Source organism: Micropterus dolomieu, linkage group LG06, assembly GCF_021292245.1.
Source record: "Micropterus dolomieu isolate WLL.071019.BEF.003 ecotype Adirondacks linkage group LG06, ASM2129224v1, whole genome shotgun sequence".
Lineage (NCBI taxonomy): Eukaryota > Metazoa > Chordata > Actinopteri > Centrarchiformes > Centrarchidae > Micropterus > Micropterus dolomieu.
In genome coordinates this window covers 18949119-18968810 of record NC_060155.1, presented here as the reverse complement: position 1 = coordinate 18968810, position 19692 = coordinate 18949119, and the positions used below count along the sequence as shown (strand labels likewise).

The 19692-nt window shown below is 39.1% G+C and overlaps 1 protein-coding gene across 1 annotated transcript in view; it reads right to left on the bottom strand.

Moving 5' to 3' along the window:
- LOC123972497 (calsyntenin-2-like) overlaps positions 1-4411 on the bottom strand; it is a 103748-nt gene extending 99337 nt beyond the window's left edge. The window contains exon 1 of the mRNA XM_046052018.1: positions 4222-4411. Coding sequence (XP_045907974.1) covers positions 4222-4411 — 190 coding nt within the window. The remainder of the gene's footprint in view (positions 1-4221) is intronic.
- Positions 4412-19692: the final 15281 nt, after the last annotated feature.

The following is a 19692-nucleotide window of genomic DNA, read 5'->3' as shown; positions in this document are numbered from 1 at the left end:
ATATGTAGATCTCCTGGTGAAGGTGAATTTAAAAAATAAATATATTTTAAGTAATTTTTTTTTTTTAAGACAGCCTATCATTTTTGTTTTATCAACTTATTTTGTTTATTTTACTTCCTAATCTAAATTATTTTATATTGTAATGAACTGATAGAGAACTTTTGTTGGATAAATAAAAAAGCCGATTTAAACGACTTAAATTTCCTTACCTTTCACTGGTGTAAACAAACATACTCTTTGTATAGTCACACATGTAGACAGGAGCATAGAGTAGCATTCACAAATGCAAATTTCGGTTTGCAATGGCATTTTTAAATTATAATATAAAATTATACCAAAAAATTGAAAACACAAGCAGTTTTGCTTTCTTAAGTAATAATTTTTTATACTTCTTTACTTTAACCTTACTTTCCTACTTGCTTTCTCGGGACACTGCCATTGATTTCGGTTTTGTTTAAGGGACCAGAAAGCCTTCTTAGAAAATACAGTATTTAGTACATATATAAATTTAACAATTCAGAGACTATTCATCAGGGACCAACACAGAGCTACACTGACAGTATACAGTACCATAACAGGTAAATAAATTTCATTTAACTTCAATTTATTTTTTCCATTTACAGCAATGGCTGAGAAAGGAATCAACTACAACAGCAGTAGATTAGGCATTAGCTAGTCCAACACCCAAGAGAGGAGGGGGTGAAAATCATTACATTATGTCTATAAGTACTATGAGCATCCACTCTGATTTTTACAGTCCCAGTGTTGAAGCGTAAGATGCAGTTAGCAAGAACAGAGTAATTAGGTATATTGACTGCTGTATACAAGTCCTGTACTTTAAGCAGACCTAGGTTGGAGCTAGCTAGTGTGTCATTTAAACATTAGCGCTTCCCACTCGCTCTCTACCAGGACCCTTCCTCCTTGTACAGTTTAATTTGCAGGCAGTGCTCTTGTCGTTTTTTTTTTGCTTTCTTAACAACTCATTTGAAGGACCATAAACTCTGATCTCCAACAACTACTAGTCACAACCCCCCGCCACTTGTGAAGGCAATTAGTTTACTGAGATTTTGATTTAATTTGGATTTGCCCACAATCCCATCAAGACAGTTCGGAGGTTGCTATCCTATCTAAACAACAATATATGTGTCACATACAACTCCCTCCTTTTCCTTTCCCCAGCCTGGTGCTGACTGCATATAAACAAACGGAGTATACTGTCTTAATTGGCATCAAATATTTTGCATGAAGCAGTGCAATGTCTATAGGCATATAAGAAAAACAACTGCATAATTATTTGTGAGTGTGGTTGTAGAATAGATGGACAAAACCTATTGGGAGAAAATAGAATATCACATGGCGAAGTAAGTGAGAGGTAAAAAAACAAACATTTTACCCACTGCTAAAAGAAGAGAGAGAATGCATATAATCACAGAGAGAGATAAAAGAAAGGCGGAGAGGATATAGTATGTAGGAAGTTAATGGTCTGTGGTAGTATTGTATCTCCTTGTGAGTGTGAGATGAAACTCAGCAGGTTTCTAATTTTGGTGGATGTGATGAAGTCAGAAGAATCCTATGGAGACTGTGGAAGGTGAGTGGATTGAGTTGTTAATGAAAATGACAATTCTGAAGCGAAAATATTTTTTATTTTCTGCATCCAAAAGAGAGAAAAGGGCAAAACAGAGAGGCTACAGTACATCACACATTGTATGCTAATCAAGGCCCAAGACATGAGGCATAAAACAATCGTAAAAGGCATAACACACAACAGACATTACTGTCATTCAAACATCAAAGTGGGTAACCTCCTACCAAATGCAACCTCGGGTCTGAAAAAATGAAGCCAATAAGGAAGTGGCAGCCAGTAGGGGGCAACTCAACTAGTTGCAAAAAAAAGTCAGATTGCATTGGAGTCAACAAAACTACTACTACTAATACTACTTCCCCCTGATGTATTACCTCAGTAAACCATTTCCTAATGAGTTTATGGTCTTAATTGGTAGTTTCAAGTCTTCATCAATACAGAGTTACGTTCATTTTGTAAATTATGGTCCCATTTAGAAGAAAATAGACCATTAAGGTGCTTTAGGTCGTGGCTACCTTGTGATTGACAAGTCGCTACGACAGGATAGAGGCGAACTGAACCGTGAACATGTTTTTGAGGGCTGTCGTTGTCATCTACGAACTTTGAAGCTTTGAATGTGTTTTCAGTTCATGAAAGTTAATTGTGGCATTTTGGTCATCTAAAATTGTGTTGTGCAGCATTCAATTGTACTAATGCACATTATCTTTTGATCCTGGTTTGGGCTAGCTAAAATTAGTATCAGAATGAATATCAAAGTTAACGTGATTTACGGATGCAGCTTGCTAACCAGGCTCGCAAGCTTCAGCCTCTCATCCAAATATGGTCACTTCTGATTCCAAACAACAACAGGTGGCGACAGGCAAAATGCCAAACACGAACCTTCAAAACGGTAGTCCACAAACCAGTGGGTGATGTCACAGAGAGAGTTATGGGAGCTTTGACGTCCTTTAAAGCCCCCTCCAGCCAATTTTAACTGCCGTTTTAACGTTCTTTCTCAAACAGAGAATGGGGGTGTGGTTAATAGTCTGACATAACACATTACCATGACAACCAAAAACTGACCGGCTGGAGTGTTCACTAATGATATACTGTGTTAGCTAACGTTCTGCAATAACTATGCTAGCTAACTACACCTGGCTAACTACAACTAAGTTAACTTAGCTAACTAAACTAGAAAGACAAACTAACAATCAGACACAGAGAGACATACCTACTGTAAGTAAATTACATGATAAATTGGTTAGCTAGCTCACAACGATGTTTATCGGTTTGATGCTCTGACTTAACGAGGCGTGACGGCGTGACAGCTTTTTAACGAGGCATGACAGTGCGCCTGCGCAAGCTAAGCAATTTTTGCAACTTTGAGCACAAAAATATGAACTATCATAGAAATGTCAAAATACACTGGAGGGGGGCTTTAAGGCAGATGACATATCTGCTGCTTCATTTTTTATTGATCAGAAACATTATCTGCATTAGCACCAATGCTCAAAAGAATAATCGGAGTCATTACACTTTTAAGTAAATATTTGTTTAACTCCCTGATTAGATTTTTTTTTCCCCCCTCAGCTGTAGCATTTCCTGGCGCCAGTGGTAAAGCGGTACCCCGGGAGTCTCAAAATGTCAATTGATTGCCATTACATCGCCTGGCATTCACTATAAGGAAATATTGAGCCTTGCTGAAAGACTCAGTCTGCCTGCCCTACAGAATTGCACTCAATAATAAACCTTATTTGTTTTTCTTTTTTGACTGCCTCTTCTACTTGTTATGAATCATTTGTTGACTTACAGTACAATGAGCGACGGAGGGAGCGTGTCTTGGATAACCAACAATGGTTCTGATTAGTTTCTGCAGAAAAAAAGAGATGCAGACTGCACTGAGTGATGGCTTACTGTCGATTAGTTTCACTGAATGGGCCAATGAAGAGGCACAACAGAAGGATTTGAAAGGAGTGAAAGTGGAGGAGAGTGGAGGGAAAAGGACAACAAAGAGAATAGAGATGGGGATGGGAGGGAGGGAGGAGGTGATATCTCCATTAGCAGAGAGCAGCCGGCGGTGAGAGTAGCCACGGACGGCAGTGTGACCGACCGGATTGAATGAGAAACAGTTCCACTCTGCGGACTCACTCTGCAGGCCTCATGTGATGATCAGCAAACGTAAACAGTCAACCATTTGCACTTATTTCAACTCACTTCAAATACAACAATCTGCTACACGTCAAAAAACTTTAAATGGAAATTCCACGCCCTGACTAGCTGAAGAGAATGATTCCTCCATCTGTTTATGTCCAGACACTTTTTCACACCTTCGAAGCAAAGCAGACTTGAGTGAGTGAGCGTGGTAACTGAGAACAAGTTTGACAGTTTAAACAGATTATATTGTTTGTGGATAATAATATTTCCCAAAAAGGAAGACGTATGCCACAAAAGTAGAATTTGGACAGTTCATCACATGATATTGTCATGGTCTGGCTGTTTCCTGCTCCTAATCACTTGCATACCTGCGACTCCATTCATCAAGACCTCGCAGTATATCTACCCCAGCTCTTCATGGCAGTCTTCACCAGATTGGTCAGTTTACCAACATGGTATTTATGCAATGGCCAATCTCTAGTTCTGGTCTTGTTTTTTTTTTTTACCTCGTGTTGCCGGATTTTGCCAGACACTGTCAGGTTTATTCTCAACATCAGAAGGTGCAAGTGAGGAATGAGAATCTTGGTCGGTTTTACGGTGAACAAGGCAGGTGGAGTAAGCTGGGCAGGTGGCAAAAAAACGACGAGACTCTGAATGTTGCAGGCAGACTAAGATCGCTGGCAGGGAATTAATCATAGCGATCTCAGTCCCTTGGAAGTGTCCTGCTTTTGGGTCTCTAGGATTTCAAATCATAACAGATATAGTAAGTGAACAGTTAAAGGAAAATACTGGCATGATTTAAATCTATTCCTGCTTATTTACATTACCAAAACAATTGTACGATGCATTGCGTTTCAGTTCTGCTGTCTGTTTTTTTGGGGGGGTGAGGGGATGTTGTGAAGTAATGAAGTTGTTTTATGAACAAAAATGATTGGCAGCAGATTGTTTCCTCTGAGGGGGTGAAGAGAAGCTCCTGCTATCCTTAACTACACTACCACATCCAAATGCTGCGCATGTTGAAAGATAAATATCTTAAGAGTTGAGAAAATAAAATGCAAATCAGTGCGTGTTTGCTCAGACTACTGCTGTAATGTGACAAGATTACAGAGTTAATCGAGCATGAGTGACTCTACAATTTTCATTATATAGTTTTACCCATAATTTTAAAGTTTTATATTCCTTTAACTTGTGTACTCCACTAATTTTTATCAATAGACATGTTTGCCCAGTGATTGATTGACTGATTCTCACCTAAAATTGAATGAATTTGTCTCCTTTGGTCCATGTGTACTGTGTGCCATTTTGTCAGCTGCAACGCTCTTCCTTGCTAGGGATGGGTCCCAATAACCAGTTCCATTTTGTATATGGCAAAAATACCCAGCATTCTTATCAAATATTTTACGAGTGCTGACCATTCACTTTTGTTAAAATAATAAATATTACCAGCAACAGATTAAATCCATAACTCCATAACTAAAATTAAACATTTGGCTTCCTGAAAGCCAGTGTCTCTGCTCAGCCAAAGAGTGATTGTGAGGGAACAGTAACATCACTTTACATCAACAACTGACAGACTGGGGACTCTTCCTTAGAGAAATAATTTATTGTGTAACATGAATATCAGAAGAATCATATCAATATTTGAGGCTTAATATTTTTTTCATTGGCTCCTTCCATATATTTACCTGCTATTTCAATGTTTCAGATAATCAACATATCGTATATTCACATCTTATTTACAGATTGTAATAAACATGAATTAGCTTCCAATGAAATCTTTTCAACAAAAAGTGATAATTGATCTTCAAATTTTAGCTATTGATTATCTTAGTTTATGTTGAAAGCAAAACCTATTTAAATGTGATGATTTTGATTAATTCGCATTTGTAGATTGAATTTAATAAAATGCTTTCAAACCTAAGCCTGCTCATGGCTAATTTGCTAACTTACTAACTACCTACTTCACTATTTCTCATTCCTGTTTTTTATTTTGTCACAAGTCTCCTGCTCCACCAGGTTGGTTAGTTTGACATTCAAGACGCCCCAGGTGAGTGAGAGACACATCACTTGATCCACTCCAGTGGTTGTCAAGTTGTACTCTGGCAGACATCTGTTTGGTTGCTGCGCTTCTCATCCTTTTTGTTGCTGACTCACATCTGAGCTGTATCAGCTGTGAGTTTGACTGTCTCTAACTTTTCTTACCGTCTGTTTCAGATCTTCTGTATGCCATCGTAAATCTGTCATCTAAACCCACTTAACCGTGTCTTTCTTTTGCGCTCTCTCTCTCTTTCTCTCTACCTGTCAGTGGTATCAGGTAACAGGTGTTAATCGTCAGTCTGATGATTTGCTGCGACGTTTTCCTGGGTTTGCGTGAAGACTTATATTAAATGTGACAGTACAGCATCAGTGAAGGCAACACAGTCAAAAACGGGAAGGAATATTTAACATATATTGGATGGATACTGATAATAAGAATGACAAAGATGGAAGAGGCAATGCGGGTTAACAGATGAGGATTAGTAGATTTCAAAAAGTTGCTGTAATCGTCTACTAAACTCATATTCTGATGACTAAAATACTGTGTATTCGAACAATCAAACACCTGAAAGAAAAGCCAACTCAGAGAAAGTGGATTTAAGATTAACACAAATAAAAAATAAATAAAAATAGGGACAGCATCAGAGTTGCAGCACTCTCAAGCTGCTTCCTCCCAGCCCCTCAGATCAGTTTCCTATATAAATCCACCAGAGGAATAATGGATTGAAAAGAGCATGAAGTCTGTTTTATCTGTCCAAGCTGCATGATGTCTGATTCAATTTCAGCACAAAATCTGTTCCAATAGTGCTTTAACAAGAAGGAAGCAGGAAATTACTTCCCACTGCGATGTGTCCTCAACAGAGCTCGTAGCCGAGCACACAGTGAGGTAAAAAAAAAATGGTTAGTCTCTTCCCTTTGTGGAGACCATGGCACAAAAAACATCTTGAAGCGTCCCCTCTTTATGAAAAGAGCATACAGATATAATTTTTAGAATAAGCAATATAATGCACATGGAATGAAAGATACTCTCAATTAATAAAAAAAACTGCAGTCCTAACGATACACTAAACCTCCTGTGTAAATATGGATATTTCTTGGGAGCTGCTGCCTGAACTAACTATGCCTCTAACAAACTCACCATCGTAATCACAATTAAATGTGCTGTCACAGGTCATGTGGGTGTTGTTGGTGCTATATTAAAACCACTTGACGCCAGAAAGTGCTCTTAACAACAAACCTAATTCTTTTCACAGTTAACAAGTTCCTCAGCTGAACTTCAGAAACAGTCGCAGAGAAGTTGCTGTTCCTTCACAGTCCCAATTATCAGCCATTTTGTGGCACCTAGGGTTTATCCATCCTGAGAAGTATTTATTCTGATTTATTTGATGTGTAAAAATGTGCCATGGAATTAATTCAGCAGGCGAATACAGTCTTAAAGGCCTGCAAATATAAAAGGTATACCATATGGCTGGAAAATAGTTGCAAATCCATGTATGGTACTGTGGATAAAGAGTGGGAAATCACTCCGCGGAGGTTAAAGTTGCTGGCAGAAGCATTTTTAAAGCGGGCGAAAAGCTTTAGTCATGGCTGAAGGGGCCTGTAAGCCCCTCTAGAAAAGTATGAGCATGAAAAACAGTTACTTTCCACAGCGGACTCATTTACTGTGCACAAAGGTGTATGCAAACGTGCCAACACACATTAATCCAACAACACTGACAGAATTAGTAAGTGGTGCACCGGGAATGAGGGTTTGGAGCTTTTAAATACTGTTTCAGTAATCTTTCTCTTTCTCTCTCTGGCCACAGTGATGTGTGTTTTTGAGCACCAGGACTCAAAAAGATGAAAGAAACAGTACGATTGTAAAAGTGTCAAATCCCACCATCTGATTCCTGAGCGGTGAAGTAGAGTCAAAAAGTCAAAAGTAATTTTACAGTGATTTCAATATTTTCAATGTCTTTCTTACAGTGTGATATTGATTATCACTGACATTATCATTATGTTCTGCATTAGCCAATATCGTCCAATTGCAATACATGTACTCACTAATATACATTTACTTCCTCATACTTGGAAATGCACATGCAAGTGGATACACTTGCAGAGAAACACTAAAGCACACATACCCTTACTGATAAATGTTTAAATTTATGTGCAAAATAAACATTTTGGAAGTGTTTGTAACCCAACACATCACAACACACATTTGCCTGGCTTACCTGGCATAGTGGTGTTATGTACGTAGAGATGGTGGCTCATGCATTGGTGCTGGCATGGATATGTATTTTGTGGTCTCTGTAGAGCTAAAGGCAGTAATCCTATTCCATAATTTTATTTTTAGTCCCATAGTCAGTGACCAAGAGAGAACTTGTTAGGTATCAACCCTGTAAATGTTTCATTTTCACTTAAATTGCACTTGTTTTTCAAATGGCCCATTCCACTATGGTCTGAAGATAAACATTGTTGATACTGGGTCTGTGTGGAGCCATTAGCACTGGAATTATGCTCTTACAATTGGAAAACTATTTTATATATCTGCTAATAAATATTTCAGGGTTTCCATCACTTTCTGTCTCTGTGATTCTGGAGGCATCGAATGAACAGGAAGATGGAGAGAGAGAGAGAAACATACAGACACACACACACACACACAATCACACACAGTAAGTCTCACACACACAGCCTGAGGCTATATCCAAACCACCATGGTAGAGAGGATCAGAGGTGATGGTCTATGGACTGATAGAGTTCAAGCAGTCAATGTAACTCTTGGTGGTTAGCCAGTCATTACAGCAACAGACATGGGCAACCTGCTGCTACTCACTGTGTGTGTTTGTGTCTGAGCGTGTGTGTATCAGGATTTGTGTGTTTTTGTTTTTGCTGCAGACTGGTGGAATTCCCAGACGCCTGTGAGGACTGGGAGGATGTCTGACAGGTGAAGATAAACTGGACCAACAGCCAACAGCATGGAGGCAGTGGGCTTTATAATAACAACATGCCAGACAGAACACATTGACTACTCTACATAAAAATTGACTATGACTGGGATTTAGGGGGATAAGGTGCTGCATTCATGTATGTGATGGTGTTGGCAAAACACAGAGGCTGTAGAGGTGTGTATGGGTTATCAAAGTGTGTGCACATGTGTGTGTTCCAGTGTAAATGTGTCTAGATGGGAGCTCAGTGCATAGGGGCCAAAAATGGGGGAATAAATCAAGGATTAGTTACGGACCAAGAGATAGAGCAGTAGAGGAGTGTTCAAGTATCCCCCTTTTTTGATCCAGAAGAAATTGTTAAATTAAATATCTAATCTAAAAATGGACATGGGAAACATTACAGTGACAAACCAACAGACATCTAGATTACACTGATTAACCTGAAACTGCAACGGATCCGGTTATCATTCATTGTCAAGTGGCTGCATGGAAGAAGAGTAAAGAGTAGGCTCATAAAAAACCTACTCCAGCCTTAAGCTGGAAAGTGTCACGGTGGTTAAAGACTTTCATCTTTTACACTATCTTAAGTACCCACACTGATACATTTAATCCATACTACCTCATGCTGCTCCTCTTCCACTTCTTCCTTTACCCTCAAGTACTTCCACAGATAATAGCAGAAACCATTAGTGCAGTTATTTCAACAGAGGATGGCACACACACACACACACACACACACACACACACACAGAAAGCAGAAGGCAATATACAGATTGATGAATGCACCTTGCTATGTCAGTAGTATAAGAGTGAGCAGTGTGTGTACGGTATGTGTTTGTGTGAGCCGTACACATAAAAAAAGTGGACGTAGTCGTGTCACCCGTTGGTTTGTGGACTGCCGTCTGAAGCCTCGAGCCTCGAGGCATTTTGGCTGTCGCCATCTGGATTTTTTGCAACCAGCGGCACCAGACTTGACCACATTCGGATGAGAATATGGAGCTAGCTAGCTTGGTTAACTGTGATTTTAACTGGGATGATAATTTTGGCTTGCCAAAAACAGGCTTAAAACAAAACGTACTTACCGGAAAAAGCTGACTCCTAATAAGCTTATTTCTAATGGACCTGGACTTCTTTTTGCAACCAGTTGAGTCGCCCCCCTGGTGGCTGTTAGAGAGAATGCAGGTCTAAGGGATTACTGCATTCACTTCACTTTTAAGACCCCGAGGTTCCTGCTTGGATGTACATGTGTCATCAATCTAGGGCTCTCGAAACTTTGTTCATGACATTGATGTTCAAATTGGAAATCAACAATAAAATGCTGCACAGCTATTTTTCCCCCCAAGTCAATTTATTTTGCAGCACACAAGGTGTGAGTTCGGGATGTAGCAACCAGCTAACATCGCTGTCTCCATCTGTCTCCACTGCTTTCTCTATTGTATGTGTGTATGTTTGACCGAAAATAACTTTAAATTTTTCACTGGTTCACTACTTTATTCTCACTAATGTCTCACTTTCTTCAGTCACTTTCTAGCGTGTTCCTGGCTAATGGAGCAACTTCTTCCACAAGTCACCATTGTAAAAAAATAATTAGCTTATAATAAATAATAATTAGGGAGATTTATGGAGGTTTCACAATATCCAATGTAGACGTATGTTTTTGGAATGAGGGAGAAAAGAGGTGTACCAGCAAATAACCATCGCTAACAGAAGGACAGCATGACTCCACACAGCAAAGAATTAAATCAAGACTCTCCGCAAGATCCAGACCCTAATAGAGCTTACCAACACTGTTTTTTCAATTATGTGTGAAATGTTTAACTCACAATGAAGTGTGGAAATTCATTTTGACCTTGGACACAAAATACCCGCCGCCCCCCCCCCAAAAAAAATACAGAAAAAGCAAGAAACAGATTTTTCCACCTTGTGGATTTAAAGATAACACAATTGGATAACTGTTAACAACTAATATTTATCATTTCAAATTTAAATTCTTTAAGATCTTGCAGATACACTGGCCTGATGGGTGCATGTGTGTGAGAAAGAGATAGTAAGGGAGACAAAGGAGAGGCAGGGAGGCTGGGCCAGGGACAAGCCAGCTAAGATCTATGGTCTGTCAGTAACACTAATCAGGCTTTCCCCAGCAGCATTCATCTCTGGAGCAGCACCAAAAACTGGGCACTTACTAGCAGCCGGCCAGCCAGCAAACCACGGGCTGCCATGGCCACAGCACTGCTTCAACTGCCCAGTAACAAAAACAGAGAAGGCAGATTCTTTTAAAAGAATGACATGTAATATTAAGGAGTGAAGTATTCAAACTTCTGCTGTTATCTTAGCTATGCTATCCTGATTTTAAAAAATTGTGTGTACGCTCGAAAGGTTTTTTTTTTTTTTTTGCCTTTTAGTTGTCGGCAAGCTGTCCGGTGAAAGAACTGTTAAGACAAAAAAGAAGTACGAGCAGACAGGGAAATCTTAGATTGTGTGAGGGTGTATAAGACATTGGTGAATGGAAAATAAGATAATGTTATGAGAATGTGATGGAACACCATATTCCACACCTATGTGAAATATGTGCACTGACTGACTTCAAGGATAGAAATTAAAAAAAATGCAGTCAACAGTCCTTCAGCATTGCTAAGCTAATAGCATCTGAACCCTTTTCAGTCTTGTTGCGCTACTGTTCCAAAACCTCTGCCACCCTTGTGTTCACGTTCAGTCCTCTAGAGATTGCATCTGACTTTGTCAGAGTTGTCCACATTACATTTGGAAGAATATGTCATTGGAATAAAAAGGCACGTGGGAGGAGGAGGGGGCAAAGTAATCAACGGAGCTGAAAAGCGTGAAAGTACCATTACTCATAATGCCATATACACATAGGAAAGATAAATGACTGCAATCCAATGGCAGCCCTCTAATACTGGATCTGGTTAAGCGTAAAGGAAGTGAAAAACATTTCCCGTTGCTTACCATCTTACCATTGTTCCTAATAATTGGTACAAATTGGGAGCTCATATGAAAGCACGTCCTAAAAGCAGTGTGACACAAAAGGACTGTCAGACAACAACAGCATTATAACATGAAGACACTGCCTCCTTCTTCAAACAACTGTGGTGGCTTTATAGGTGCCACTTATCTCTGCCTCAGTACAAATGGTATGGTATCTAAGGATAGGCAGCACATCAGGATATGAGACACGTTGACCACCTGGGGGAGAAGAGTAGGGGAACAACAATATACTTCACTGCCTTAAGGCTTCTTCCTAAGAGAAATTACATATTGCAAGAATATGATTAGAGAGTGAAAAACAGCATATTCTAACAGCTCTGTCAAAATGAGCCAGTTCCGTCTGTTCAAATACACTGCTAAAACAACACGGTAGTTAAAACCCACTATATGTTATGTGCAGCCTTATTTTAGCCTCCTCCAAAATGGGCCATGGACCCACAGCAAAAACAAGATCAGGAAGTTGCTCCAAACAGCTTGTTTTACTAACACAAAAACATCTCCAGGGGTTGGCATGATTTGAAAAATCTACATGATCCACTGAAATTCACAAACCTATTTTTGACCTTATGAGGGTACTATTCCTTAAAGGCATAGACATAGATCCACTAACCATAACTAGTACTATTAAATGTCCTCACTTCAGTCTGCACATTCTTTGCTCGTTCTAAAACAATTACAGTAATTTGAGCACACATACAGAATAACACACACACACAAAAAAGTATCGACTGATGTAGCCTAATTTATTTGTCATGCCTTGTGGTTATAAACAGCAGCTCCTCTTGACATGGGCACATTACATATTCGCATTCGCCCAGTGTGATTTCAATCTCATGGCATTTTCAAGTTGTTTAGCTGCTCGGAAAGCTGTGGGAACTAGGGAGAGAGGTGACAATTGCCAACAGCAAGAAACTTTGAGAAGAAAGAGAGGGAGGCGAAAAAGTTAAAAGAAAACCGACAAAGAAAAGGATGGAACAGAGAGTGGGAGAAATAAGGAGAGTTAATTAGGGAGCCTAGCTACTGGGAGAAACCATGGGTTCACATTATAAGTATTGAGAGGCTGAATAACACTCAGCTGAACTAATGTCATACTGAAAACTGCCTGCAGTAACAGTGAGAAACATTTATGCAATGTTACATCATGTTTCCCTCTGGACTCGAACACTAAGGTTTCCATCATGCCACAGCAATGCCTCGGTCAGGGTTGCAATTTATACTCTGGCAATGAAATTATTTTGGTGGCTTCAAAGCATTATATTTTCTACGTGAAAATGTTGATATTGTATAAAAAATGCTTAACCGGCTTTGCTCTGTACAGCTACTGCTTAAGGTAGGCTTTAAAATGGCTATAAACAAGCAGGGGAGTAGGTCTACAAATAACTGCACCGTAAGGTATTTCGTTATGTAGCCAATAGAATAGCCTAAAATATTATTTAGGCTGAAGAACAAAAATGAGTCTTTTTATGTAATTATTTTTCCGGGAACAGGGATGCACAGTTTCTTTTTGTCTTCACTAACCACTAGGTCATTACGTAGCAAGTAAATTTACAAATTTGCCTCATTGGAAAAAAATTAAAACACTAGGCAACAAAGATTAAAGCCTTGTGATGGCAATAACTGTGACAACAAGATGTGATATTGATGAATATTAAAATGTAATTAAATGTTTTTATCTCATTTCCTGCCACAAAAACAAAGCTTTAATTGTTCCACACTCCAGGAAACACACATCAGGCAGATACAAAATCCTGTCAATTAGAGGAGTTACTGCAAAAATGGCAAGTGTAACAGCACTCACCCCAAGTGAGAAACAAACAATGGGACATTTGCAAGATGATACAAACAAAAACACAGCACATAAATACACACAACTACACACAATGCTAAGATACTATATTTTACAAAATAGATTTGTATATAAATATCTTTCTCTCACTCTCATGCCAACACAGACAAAAACACACTTCCATCCTCAAATAAACATTTTAGTAAGAGCTGCTTTTCAAACTCCTCAGGTAGAAACAGCCTTGTGTTCTTAGTATTAATGTGTTCTTAGTGGTGATGTTTTCCTGGAAGGACCACCAAGGCCTGACTCATACCTGACTGACCTGGATGCCCCTGTAGCTGTGTGTTCCAGCCAGCCAATTAGATTACAGCCAGATAAAGCAAGTTGATTCAATAGCAGTAGTGGAAGACCATGTACCACAAAGAAGCTCAAAAGATGGTTTTCTTGTTATGAGACAGGAACTTAAAAGGTCATATGATATATTTTACTTCATTGATCTGAGTCTTCTATGTAGCTGTTTCTGAATATTTCTATTGGATTAATGGTTAACAAACCTTTACTAATTAATGAAGGCTTTTGTTACAGTAAAGCTGCATTGCAAATGTTAGCAAACAATACTTACTACAGTAGGTGTGAAGTAACATCAACACTCCTTTTGAGTCATGTTTCTGTCCACATTATGAATTAATGTCCAGTATTTACTTCCCTTTTAGCTCTGATTTGGTCTCTAACAACTCCTCAGAAAAGTATCTGGCTCTTTCTTGTTGCTCCACTATGTTCACCAGCTTCACTAAGTAACATTGTCTTTCTGCAGTTTGGTGCTAGGCAGGTATAGCGTACAGTGGGTTTAGCAAATATTTTTTGTCGGGCATGGCTGCCTACGTGGATTAATGAGAGCACTTAAAACTTAACTGGTGACTGTACTGAACTGTATCATATAGAGCAGGTCTAGACTGAGCAATTCCCACAATGAGCAATCCCTTGGTGGGGCGTGGCAAGGAAAAACTCCCTTTTAGCAGGTAGAAACCTCAAGCTAAACCTTGACATGGGGGAAGAGTGAGAGAGAGGGGATTTCGTTAGAGTAGCCTACAGAACAACCTGCTGAAAAAATCAATCTTTTGATGTAATTTGTTAGTCAGTTACTCCAATATTAATTTTAAAATGATTGATTACTGCAGCTTGTCAGTTAGGTCATTTCTGGCTGGATGCAGTGTGTGGGAGAAGTAGATAAACAAAAACAAAACGATCAAATGCCATAGCGAAGTGGATAGCTACACACTGTATGCGGATTAGTACTGGGGAAGATGTCGGTCTTAGGAATGTTCTTAAAATCACAACATAGTAGCTTGGCCCTGCGGGGTTGCTCTTTGCTCCGGCTTTACTCCGCAAGTAAACGGCAGGTGCTCTATGGATAGTAACCATGGCAATGGCTTCTGTGCACTACACAGCTGTAGCCTATTTAACTTGAACTAAAATTATAGGCCACATAACTTTACCTTATAGGTCTTCATCTAGTTTTGCGGGGATGCTCTGCCATGCGAACTCCCTTCTGTTGATGTCCTATTTAGTAAACAGTAATAGAAACCATGCAATTAAATGCGATTAAAAACTTTTATTTATTAATTATTCAGACTCCATCAACAGAAAGAAAAAAGGATACCCCAGTATAAGTGCTTGCCAAAAGATCACAGTGCACAAAGAGCACAGTGCAAAACACCACAGCAAAGAATGCACTGATTATCATTTTCTGCATATACAGTGAACAAAATTATAAACGCAACGTTTTTGTTTTTGCTCCCATGCATCATGAGCTAAGCCAAAGATCTAAGACTTTCTCTATGTACACAAAAGGCCTGTTTCTCTCAAATATTGTTCATAAATCTGTCAAAATCTGCGTTAGTGAGCACTTCTCTTTTGCCGAGATAATCCATCTATCTCACAGGTGTGGCATATCAAGATGCTGATCAGACAGCATGGGTATTGCACAGGTGTACAATCAACTATTTAAAACCAAAGTTATCAGAAAATTGAACATTTCAGTGTGATAAGAACTACCTAAAATGACAGAAACCATACTTGGGAAAAACATATTTTATGTGCTCTTAGTTTGGCCTCATGTCCTAGCCATTAACATAGAGGGGCGGGGTTTATGACATATACTGCAGCAAGCGACCAGGGGGCGAGTGAGGTATTTTGGCTTCACATTTGGTCATGTCGTCCATCTTGATATACAGTCAGTGCTCTGGACTGATAGTCTTCTTCTTTGGACCACATAACTCTAAAAAAGATCCTGCCCTGCTTTATATGTTTTGCTCCAGTTTGAGGGAAATTTTTTGGTACCTACAAGCACAAGCATTGATTCAGGTCTACAGCGAGATTTATTTATTATTTATCATTTTATTATAGAGTGATTATTTGTGTGCACACAGCGTGTGTTTGGTCACTAATGTACAGGCAAGCCCTTTCCTGATAATGGCTATATATGGGGAAAAAAGTAAATTCTAAAAAGGAAACCCTACTGTATGATATAAAATGAAACCATAACCATGTAATATGAAACACCTGTTTGAGAAACAAAATTGAAATAAGAAATTGAATGGTTTTTGGGTGCGTTTATTATTTCAAAGGTTATAGGACATACGGCCTACATATATTAAACTGTAGTGTTTGTATGTTAGAACAATCAATTATTTGCTATATTGTTGTTTCATAATATTTATTTATAAACTTATATATAGAGGATATACAGGTTACAAATGTTTAAAAGGAACAATCCATCCAGATACAGTACACTGTTATAAGTCTGTAATGACTGATGTTATGGAATTGGAAAGTTTTTTTGAGTACTGTAAATTAATTGTTTGGTGTAGGCTACCTCCATTCATTTAACTTGTCTTGTTTGCTTCAACTTAACTATGTATTTCTCTTTCAACAACCCACATGCCTGAACTTTCTGCATTCAGAATATGACGGTGGTTGACAAAAGAGCCGGTTAACAAGAATTGTCCTCTTTACAAAAAAGTTAACATGCTGAATTACATTCTGGTCTATTGAGGCAACAGTCACTGCTAAAAATACCAACATCTGAAATTAATTTATCCTTCTAAGATAAATTAATCTAGCATAAGATACCAAATTTGGATTTCTGCTGATGTTGCTGCAAATGGAGTTATCCATTAAAAAACAAGACGCAAATGACCACCAAACAACAAAGTGGAACCAGATTTGCTAAATTATATGCTGATAGATTTTTGTTAATTGTTGTGTTTGGTTGAACAAAAAATGGAAATGGTCCAGCAGCAATTTTGGCCAATACCTTCTCTCACATCTCCCTTTTTCTGCTTAATTTCTGTCTCATTACGTTTACATTTATTCATTTAGCTGACGCTTTTATCCAAAGCGACTTACAATTGCTATATATGCCAGAGGTTGCATGCCTCTGGAGCAACTAGAGGCTAAGTGTCTTGCTCAGGGACACATTGGTGGATGTGTCACAGTAGGGAATTTTACCCAGGCCTCTCGCACCAAAGGTTTTTATCCACTGGCCATGACCACCCAGTTAAACAAAACTTTCAAAAGGTGCGTCTGGCTGTGTGTCCTCTAGTAAAAGGTGTATAATAGGCTTTGACCTGAAAATGTTTGTCCTGCAGGTGTGAGGTGGCAGTTAAATAATACAGGGGTGTATCCAAAAGATTAATAATACAGAGGGGTTAAGAATAGAAGCCGTATTTCTTTATATGAGATCAGACTTAAATTTCCCTTCAAAAAGAATTTCATTATTGATTAAAAAATTTAAATGGACATGCAATAAAAATGTCCTATGTGGTAGTTTCAGCCTTCATACAATATATGAGAGCAAAAAGGGGCCACAGCGCAGTGTGAAGACTAGTCAATAATCCGATAAGCAGAAGGACAGACGAGACAAAGCCAGTGACGAGTGAGCTGGTCACACAGAGGCAGTGTTCATCACCAGGGAGTGCTTTATCCAGAGAAGTTACAGCAGAGTCTGTAGAGGGGAACAGTGTTTGGAAGCCATTGTATTTCTCTTTGGCACAGCAGACTCTAAGCTCAAACTGTGACATCAGCCAGCTCTCAGCTGACTCTCTCTTCGATCTTTCCTATCAAATTCTGTTCACTTCCGGAAAAGAATAGGGCTCAGAGTACAGCTGTATTGGCTCATATTTAGACCCAAATGTTTCCCTAATTTTCAAGCTTTCAAAAGTCTCTGCACACCTGAATATGTGACAGGTGTGTCTGGGGAAAGCACAACTTGGATAAAAATGAGAAGAACCTTTTACATCAAAATCACAATTTGAGTGCAATTTTAAAATTGCAGGAGACGCGATGTACAGTTTATAAATAACAGTGCGTTAATGTGCTGCAGCAAGTGAAAGTTGAAGTCACAGTTGATTTCACCAGCTATTATAACAACTGTTGCTAATGAATTTAATAAGATGGCAAAACAAAAACACAACAACAATCAATTAACTGCTCTCTCCATAACATTGTCTGTACATTTCCGCTTAAACAATAAGCATTTCATTGTCAGCTCCCCCAAAGTAACATTGTTCACTGCCTCTTTTAGTTTAATTAGTGACCCTGATTAATGTTTGTCTTAGAGTTGGGTTTGTGGAAGAAGACACACCATAAGGAGTGAACCGTATGTTTGGCGTTCATAAAAGGCAAACAGTGTGGCGAGTCTTTCTCTACATAGACATTGTATCACAGTGATCACTTTACATCAGTTTCAGACAGCTAGCTACATATAGCATGCGTAGACTGTATATAAAAAGCATAGACTGTATATAAAAAGCATAGACTGTATATAAAAAGGTAGCATGGTGTAGTAAACAGATGGCTGGTGAAGAAAGTTGTCAGAATGCCTCAAACAATAAAAGTTCTGAATTGAAACCTCCACAGTTCAGAGCTGTGAAGCAACTTCTTCTGTCAGGCTGTGAAGCTAATGTTAGCTTAAACAGCTATAGTGCAGAGCAGGGCAAAGAAAAAAACTGAAACGTGCTGATAATGTGCCGTGCTTGTGTGGAGACACAAAGTAAACAGGATTTGCGGTGCTGCCGTCAGTGCCCCGGGATACTTTCGCTTCACCTGTTCATGCTGCTTCACGTATTCGTGGACAGCAGTTGTGCTGCAGTGAAGCTATTTCGAATTCACAGAGCTCACAGTTCCCAAGTGCTGGGCAACGATTAACATTTTTAATCGCATGATGTCCTGCGATTAATCACAAAACTGAATAATGAAGTAGCAGTACTCTAAAGTAATGTATTGCGCACTTTTAAATGTACTGATATATACACAAAAGTGCAATAACATGTGGTTTGCAAACATTTTAAACAAATAAGGTGCTTGCAAGTGAGAACAGCTCCCGCGATTGTTAAACTCTGTAACGGCATTTAACTGCCATAAAACGTAATTAACACACAAAGTGCATTTACACGATCATAACAGGCACCTTCTGAGCAACAGGTTAACATATATAAATCTGTTTTCTTGTTCTTTTTCTGAACAGGTAGCCAATCAGCAGAAACATTTTTCTTTTATCAGGGAGCAGCATGAAACAGTCTGTTCAGTAGCAGTGAGGTGAAGTGTCGCGGTTGTGGTCGCCTCACACATGCCCGCCGCCAATTCACTGGAAGAGAGACTGATCCTTGCTGTTTGTGAGTTTCCAGAATCTATTACTGTTTACTAAATAGGACATCAACAGAAGGAAGTTCGCATGGCAGAGCATCCCCGCAAAACTAGATGAAGATCTATAAGGTAAAGTTATGTGGCCTATAATTTTAGTTAAAGTTAAATAGGCTACAGCTGTGTAGTGCACAGAAGCCATTGCCATGGTTACTATACATAGAGCACCTGCCATTTACTCGGGCAGCGCTTGTCTCCCTGTCTGATCACCGGAGCAAAGAGCAACCCCGCAGGGCCAAGATACTACGTTGTGATTTTAAGAACGTTCCTAAGACCGACATCTTCCCCAATACTAATCCGCATACAGTGTGTAGCTATGGCATTTGATCGTTTGTGTTGCTTTTGTTTATCTACGTCTCCCACATGCTGCATCCAACATAGTCTGCCGAAGCCTCCCTCTGCTGCTTGTTTGGGTGGGTGATTTTGCAGAATGATCAACATCCCACCCCTCCCATGACCCATAGTTTGACTGTATGTGTATTCAGAGCCAGTGAGCAACGGAATTTCAAAATAAT